The sequence below is a fragment of the Nomascus leucogenys genome, chromosome 25 (genome assembly GCF_006542625.1).
Source record: "Nomascus leucogenys isolate Asia chromosome 25, Asia_NLE_v1, whole genome shotgun sequence".
Classification (NCBI taxonomy): Eukaryota; Metazoa; Chordata; class Mammalia; order Primates; family Hylobatidae; genus Nomascus; species Nomascus leucogenys.
In genome coordinates, this window is record NC_044405.1 from 27,913,524 (window position 1) to 27,921,733 (window position 8,210).

Consider the following 8,210-nt stretch of genomic DNA (forward strand, 5'->3'; position numbering starts at 1 on the left):
GGACAGGGCAGGGGTTTTATAGTCCTCTGTAAACAGGAATTGTCCCAGCCTGACGTGACTGCTATGTAGTACCGGGGCGACCTCCCTCTTGATCTTCAGGGCGTATGTGTCTTCCAGCCAGCTCTCTTCCTGCCTCTGCTATCTTGCTGCTGGCGCAAGTTTGTACCTTGGGACTGGGCCTGAGGAGGAGGAGTTATTCATCCCTTAAGCTTTCAGGCCCCAAGGAGAATCTTCCATTCCTGTCTATTTGGTTATAGAAAAGGAGAAAGGGACGACTTTCTCAATAACTACTTCAGGCGTGACATAGGGGTGGCGTGGGCACCTTGGAAAAAGAAAAACTTAATTTTTGGGGTATTCTTGAGCGACGGGTTGGTATCCATCGTGCCGCTGTAGCAGGAGCATCGTCTGGATTGTCTGGTGGTTAACTGTAGTTTCAACAAGAGTTTAATGGGATAACACAGGGGAGAAACAGGAGGACCCCAATGATGAAGATGACTGTCCCCACCAGCATTTTAAATCCTCCTAAATTTGAGAACCACCCTCCTAGAAGGTTTGTTGGGTCCCATCCCTTCCAGGCTTGGACTGGTACATGGGCTACTTTTCTGATGTTCGAAGCGATTTCTAGAACCACTTTTCCATTATCGCCTATGTTAAGACAGCAATTGGAGATATTCAACTTACCACAGACCCCACCCTCTTCTGCTAATAAGTAGTCTAGTGCCAGCCTGTTTTGATAAATTGCCGCGTGCATTTGGTTTTGTTGTTGCGCGAGCATTTCCAGGGCTGAGGCAGTTTGGTTAGTGATTATCTCTAGAACAGCTTGTAGTCTAATTGCTCTATTTGGCATATATGTGGGAGTGCGATAACCCCATGAACCATCCTCTGCCCGAGTGGCAGGACCGTAATATTCAACGATCCGTTGCGGAGGCCACTCGTCCTCTCACAATCTTTGGCTCCCTCCTATTTCCAAGGATCGTTTTTCTCTGGTTATCATACACAGGGGCTCTGAGGGTGTTGCCTGTCTACTTTGGAAGTAAAGAGAATCCAGGTTTAATTGTGCCTAGGAAGCAAGTACCTTGCCAGTGATAAGGTAGCCGTGAGTAAGCCTGGGTTCCACACATCCAAAGGAATCCATCAGGGCAGTCCATTGTCGGCTGGTGTTCATAGGACTGTCGCATAGTGCACTTAGGCGGAGGTATGCGGCATAAGGCTTAGTGGTGTTTGTACAGTACCTGGCCTTTTTTGACAAGACACAATTGAGGTAGCTTAAGTTAGAAGGAGACCAGGCTCCGGGGGGTAACGTTGGCCACCACTCAGCTATGGAGGCATTGACTGTTAGGGTTTGGCGACAGGGGTTTTCACCTATGGAGCGATGGGTTTTATCAGTCCACTTGCGGGATACGCACGCCGTCCCTCTTACTGGGTTGGTAAGTGTCCAGGACTGCGGGCGTTCCTGAGGAGTGAAAGTGAGGCTGGGGTTTTGGGATGCCAGCAAGTAAGGGGGAATGTCTGTCCCGTCCCACGGCCACTGTTCACTCATAAAGCTTCCCCGCCTGCCCAGCAATTGGACACATTCATGGTAAGCGCGATGGTTCTCCTAGATCTACAAACAGGTTTTTTCCTGGCTTGGGAAGGGATGCATCTGCTTATAGTTTTTGTATAAAGGAATGGAAATACCGCGGGTGATTTTCAGGGGGAGTTGTTGGTTTTGAGGCATTGGCTTTGGCTATAATCTGTTCTCTCTTTATGTCCTCGAGCACCTGAGTGTTTACTCCCCATTGTCCAATTTTGGTGAAGCAAAGCCACTGCTTCCCTCTGGGGCAAATAGCCCCATTACGACTGCCAGATACTCCTAGATTCTTTACTTTATAATAACTCTTTCCTGATTCAACGCATTCCTCAATTAAGGTTCCATAACAGGATCTTTCTATATGAGTATGGTAAGTAAAGTATTGTTGCCTCTTCCCTCTGTAGTACAAAGACTGATAACACTCATGGCAGCTCAGAGGGGCTGCTGTGGACAGCAGGACAGCTACTGACAGTATTAGGATCGTGGTGAGGGATATTCCTGTATTAAGACTTTTGGTTGGAAGAGAGGTATAGCAAGTGGTTGGGTAGATACAGGCCATTCCTGGAAGCAGGTGGTTAGTCTTCCTTGTGTTTTGGTTTTAAGAAAAAAATGTTGGTTAATTTAAACTTGGTAGGAGAAATTGGCCCAGACGAACACTTAGCTGTTAATGTTTTGGAGGAAGAAGCCGCCTTGGGGGTGAGCTTGACCCTGGTGCGATGGATCCAGTTGGGTAGTCCTTGGACTCTCACTGCAATTGGCGTGCTGAGTATCACAGTGTAGGGGCCTGTCCACTTCGGCGATAGCTTTTTGTGAGGGTCGGGTTGGCCGATAAACACGTCTGTGCCTGCAAGATAGTTATGTTGAGAGGATAAGGAGGTGTCAGCAGGGAGAGGCATGGCCTCATTCACTGCTTCATGAATGAAAGACCATGTCTGGATTAAGGAGGGGAGGTAATTCCCGAGTGGCTCAGAGTCTGTTAAGGGTGGAGGCCCTAAGACAAAAGTTTGGCCATACGTGATCCTCAAAGGGACTATAAAAAAAGGCTGCCTTTGGTGTTGCCAGAGTCTCATGAAGGCGAAAGGGAGACTTCTCGTCCATGACTGGCAGATTTCTAGAGTGAGCTTGGTGAGTTGGGCTTTAAGGACAGAGTTGACCTTTTCGACTTTGCCTGAAGATTGAGGCTGGTAGGGTGTGTGGAGGACCCATTTTATTCCCAAGGATGTAGAGACGCCTTCGGTGATTTGGCTGATAAAGGCAGGCCCATTATCGGACTGGATGGATGTTAGGAGTCTGAAACAGGGAACTATATGCATGTTGAGAGTTTGTGTGATGACATTTGCACCTTCTGAAGTTGTTGGGAATGCTTCTACCCACCTGGAGAAAGTACAGACAAAGACTAGAAGATAGCGGAGCTGTTGATCGGGCGGCATGTGCATAAGTCTACCTGCCAATCTTGCCTGGGTACCTGGCCCTGGGCTTGGTGGGTAGGAAAAGGCGGTGGCCAGAGGGAACCCTGGGATGACACTGAGTGGCAGATAGAGCAGGACTGGGTGATCTCTGGAACACAGCTGGAAAGATGAAGACAAGTGAGGACAGGGTGGAGAAGTTGCAGGAAAGGTTTGTACCCAACATGGAAAGAGTTGTGGAGGCTTTGGAGGGCAGGGATTATTTGAGAGTGAGGAGAGCGAAGCGCCCTTCCTTGACATACCGTGGTCCTTGTTTTTGAAGGTTTTGGGCTTGGCAGTCCTCCTTTTCTTCTGGGGAGTAAAGAGGAGAGAACGAGGACAGGGACAGAAACTGGCCTTGCATGGGTTGTAGGGCTATTTGTTTGGCCACTCTATCTGCTAAAGCATTTCCAGCCAATATAGGATTGTCTGGGGTTTGGTGGCCCCCGCAATGAATGATGGCAAGTTTCTGCGGGCGCCTGGCAGCCTGAAGGAGCTTGCTGATGAGAGCATTTCTAACAGGGGTGTTGTTTGCAGTTAGGAAACTCCCTGCTTTCCAGATGGACAAGTGTGAGTACACTACGTGGAACGCATAATGAGAATCTGAATGTATGTCCAGCTGCTCGAGTGAGAGCTCAAGTGAGGACGATGAGTCCAGCCTTTTGGGAGGTGGTTCCTAGGGCGAGCAGATTAGCTTCAATAGTGTGGGCGGGTGACACTATAGCATAGCCAGCATGTTGGCGTCCTTGATGTAGGAAGGAGCTGCCATCTACAAACCAAGTAAAGGAGGCATCTGGAAGGGGTTTGTCTGTTAGGTTTGGAAAGGTATAAGTTTGAACAGTGTCCACGCAGAAGTGTGCAGGGTCTTGGGAGGTAGTGGCTTCAGGTAAGAGTGTGGCCAGGTTTAGACAGGAGCTGGTTAGCATGGTGATTTGGGGGGTTTCTATGAATAAAGCATAGAGTTGGAGGAGCCGTGGGGCAGAGATGAGACTTAGCATACTACGGTGAGCTAGCGTGTCTTTGATGTTATGGGCTGACTAAACCGTTAGGTTGGCCATCCGAGAACTGTGGTTTTGAGCTGTTTAGAGAGGTAGGCAACAACCTGGAGGGCGGGTCCCTTAGACTGGGTTAGAACACGCAGTGCAACTCCACGCCATTCGTCGGGATAGAGGGAGAAAGGTTTGGTGAGGTCTGGGAGGGTGAGGTTGGGGGCTGAGGTGACAGCCTTCTGGAGTAGGCAGAAAGGTTGGGTAATAGGCTGTGCAGGGTTTAAAGGCTCATGGAGAAGGCCTTTCGCAGCTTGGTATAACAGTTTGGCTAGTAGAGCGAAGGAGGGAACCCAGGGCCCAAAATATCCCGCTAGTCCTAGAAAAGAGAGAATTTCTTGCTTAGTTTGCAGAGGCGGGAGGGACTGGAGGAGGCACATGTGGTCTCTTGTGAGCCCTTGGCTTCGTGGGGTAAGAGCTAGGCCTAGACAGATGACTGAGGCGGTGCATGTTTGCGCTTCTTTAGGGGAGACCCGATACCCCCACTCTGCCGGAAGTTTAAAAGAGAGATAGTATGGGCGTTGCAGTCTTTTTGAGAGGGGCTACACGGGAACAGATCTTCAAGGAGAGTGGACGGTTTTAGGGATAAGGTACAGAGGTCACGAGCAAGGGCCTGGCCAAAAAGGTGGGTGCCGTCTCTAAAACCTTGAGGTAGTAGGCACCAGGTGAGCTGATGTGAAAGGTGGGTGTTGGGGTCTTCCCACATAACAGCAAAGAGGTCTTGAGAATCAGGGTGCAAATGAATTATGGAAAAAAGCATCCTTTAGGTCTAGGACAGAAAAATGGGTGGTATTGGAGGGAATTGTGGAAAGTAAAGTGTATGGGTTAGGAACTACTGGACATACTGGGAGTACAGTTTGGTTAATGAGCCTGAAGTCCTGGACTAAGCAGTAAGTTCCATCTGGCTTTTTAACAGGTAGACATTGGTGCGTTTAAAAGGGATTTTGTTGGGCGGAGGAGGTGACTGGTGAGGAGCGAGAAATGATACGCTTTAGGCCTACAAGAGCTGCCTGGCGGATTGGATACTGGACCAGTGGCCTTCCTTGCTGCACTTGAAACAGGCGCAATGCCATGTGGAGGTGGATTGCTAGGAGGCTCCCATGTGGAGCTGCGGCCACGTAGGCCTGCAGGGCCCTGATGGCGGAGGCGAGCATTTGAAACTCTGCCTGTTTTTGCCTTTCACTTTCCTCGTCACGATTGTTAAAGGCTTTGAGGGCTAAATTAAGAAGGTCTCGTTGTGGGGTTTGAGGGCCATCGTCAAGCTTCTGAAGCGTGAGCCGGATATCGGGGATGGGTTGGGAGATGAACCGAAGGTTTAAGATAGTAGTTCCTTCTGGGCTGGCTGGGTCTAGGTTGGTATATTTTCTCATGGCTTCCATTAAACAAGAGAGGAAGAAGGGCTGGGTTTTCGTCAGGACCTTGGGTGATTTCTGAAAGTTTTTCATAGTTTATCACTTTATGGGCACCCTTTTTGAGTCCTGCAAGGAGACACACAATCATGTGGTCTTGATGGCAGCATCCAAAGGCCCCATCTTGATAATCCCAGTGGGGGTCCTGGCTGGGGACTGCCTGTGTGCCAGTAGGCTGGGCAGCAGCTTGGTGATGAATTGTATCAGCATGTGCCTGAGCTAGGGTCCAGATACGGTCCCAGTCTTCTGGGGTGAGGGTGGAAGAGAGGATAACTAGAGGTCATGCCAAGTTAGTTCATAAGACTGGGTGAGGTACTGAAACTCTCTAATAGAAGAGGCAGGGTCTTCTGGAAACAAACCGAGTCTTTTGTGAATTCGAGAGCGATCAGTGAGGGAGAAGGGAACACGAACTCTAACAATACCTTCAGTTCCTGCTACTTCCCGAAGGGGGCATCCTAGCACAGACGCTGAAGTAAGGGTGGGGCACGGGCCAAAAATAATGCCTGAACGAGTATGGGCGGGAGAGAAAGAAAAGCCGGAAGTGGTTCCTGCTGAGGGTTTGAAGGGGGAAGGGGGGTTGAGTTAATAGGCAGCAGAGGATAGATAGGAGCGGAAGGTGGCGGGGTGGGTTTACAGGCCTCAGGAGAGAGCGGTGGGGGAGGAGAATGGGTACAGGCAGTGCAAGAATTGTCCTGAGGAGAGGATGGTGTAGGAAAAGAAGTGGATACTCTTACTCTTGGAGGCGGTGCTGGCTGGGAAGACAAAGAGGAGGCTTGGGGGGTTAAAGAAGACAGTTGAGAGGAAGAGGTAGGGGCTGGAAGGCGTGGACAGCAGTTGGCTGGATCCAACAAGGAAAAAGAGTTAGGGTCGGGAGGAGAAAGGCGATCAGGGCGGCGAGAATGGAGGGGAAGGATTTGAACAGGTGAGCAAGGATTGCAGAGGCCAGGTTGTAATCTGAGTGCGAAAAAGGCCTGGATATAAGGAATTTCTCCCCATTTTTCTAGCCGTCAGCAATAATTGCTTAAGTCAGTTACAATTGTAAAGTCGTATGTTCCATTTGCGGCCCATTTGGACCCATTGTCCAATTTGTACTGTGGCCAGACTGAATTGCAAAAAAAGAACAAAGTGCTTAGAGGGATATCTTGCCTGAGGCCTAAGGTTTGCAAGTTTTTCATGAGGCAGCGTAGAGGGTAGGCTTAGGAGAACGGGAAAAGCAGACCGTCCCAGACAGCCGGAGGGAGACGATAAAAGGAACATTCGTCACCGCTGCCTTTTTCATTCCCAGAATGGGATCAAATGGCTTAGAGTCCCCCTAAGACCAAATGATCAGCGAGTGCCTGACACACGCCTTAGCATTTTTTTTTTTTTGAGACAGTCCTGCTCTGTTACCCAGGCTAGAGTGCAGTGGCGCGATCTCTGCTCACTGCAACCTCCACCTCCCGGGTTCAAGCGATTCTCCTGCCTCAGCCTCCCGAGTAGCTGGGATTACAGGGGCCTGCCACTGCGCCCAGCTAATTTTTGTATTCTTAGTAGAGACGGGGTTTCACCATGTTGACCAGGCTGGTCTCGAACTCCTGACCTTGTGAATCCAACGGCCTCGGCCCCACAAAGTGCTGGGATTACAGGCATGAGCCACCACGCCCGGCCATGCCATAGCCTTCTTGGACCCATGTTGGATTTTGGGGCTGGAGAAACCAAGAGAGGCCATGCGGATTTTTCCCTGTTAACCGGGCTCCCAGGAAACTTACCAGTAGGCGAGATCAGTGACCGACGTGCATGCACAGAGAGGCGACTAGAGGCTGAGGAGCTGCCTTTGTCCGGCTGCTGTGGCCTGCTCTCCCAGATGGAGGGGTGGTAGATCCACCGGGGACGTGGACTGAAGCACCTCGCGGGTTTCAGGGCCAGATGCAAGGCTCTTGCATTGGTTGGAACCCCCAGAGCGCGCCAACAGACAACACGAGGCGGTGTGGAGCAACACGCTGTTTTAATGAGAGCCTGGGTGCAGACAGGCTGAGGCCTAAAATGGCATCAGCCCCAAATGAGGAGGGGGCAGGGCTTTTATAGTCCTCTGTAAACAGGAATTGTCCCAGCCTGACGTGACTGCTGTGTAGTACCCGGACGGCCTCCCACTTGATCTTCAGAGTATGTGTCTTCCAGCCAGCTCTCTTCCTGCCTCTGCTATCTTGCTGCTGGCGCAAGTTTGTGCGTTGGGACTGGGCCTGAGGAGGAGGAGTTATTCATTCCCTCAAGCTTTCAGGCCCCTGGGAGAATCTTTCAATCAGGACTCCCTGAGGCAGTGTCACAGGTGCCTGCCCAACCTTGGCAAAATAAACTTTCTAAATTAACAAGAGACCTGTCTCGGCCAGGCGCGGTGGCTCACCCCTGTAATCCCAGCACTTTGGGAGGCCCAGGCAGGTGGATCACGAGGTCAGGAGATCGAGACCATCCTGGCTAACGCGGTGAAACCCCTTCTCTACTAAAAATACAAAAAATTAGCCAGGCATGGTTGCAAGCGCCTGTAGTCCCAGCTACTTGGGAGGCTGATCAGGAGAATGGCCTGAACCCAGGAGGCGGAGCTTGCAGTGAGCGGAGATCGCGCCACTGCACTCCAGCCTGGGCGACAGAGCGAGACTCCGAGACTCCGTCTCAAAAAAAAAAAAAGAGACCTGTCTCAGATTTTCCAGGTTCACACCCAAAATGGTCTCAAACTCCTGGCCTCAAGTAATCCATCAGCCTTGGC

At 50.7% G+C, this 8,210-nt stretch overlaps 1 protein-coding gene across 1 annotated transcript; it reads right to left on the minus strand.

Moving 5' to 3' along the window:
• Positions 1-373: 373 nt before the first annotated feature.
• Positions 374-7,469, minus strand: ERVH48-1 (endogenous retrovirus group 48 member 1). The gene is made up of 2 exons (NM_001309208.1): positions 7,219-7,469; positions 374-2,414 (listed from the first exon to the last, which is right to left on the minus strand). The coding sequence occupies exon 2, from the start codon at positions 2,127-2,129 to the stop codon at positions 1,647-1,649; it is 483 nt and encodes a 160-aa protein (NP_001296137.1). The 5' UTR covers positions 2,130-2,414; positions 7,219-7,469; the 3' UTR covers positions 374-1,646.
• Between the last annotated feature and the right edge of the window lie 741 nt (positions 7,470-8,210).

Bases quoted from the DNA above. Each gene is read 5' to 3' on its own strand.
- ERVH48-1 (NM_001309208.1), bottom strand. From the start codon at position 2,129: ATGGCCTGTATCTACCCAACCACTTGCTATACCTCTCTTCCAACCAAA.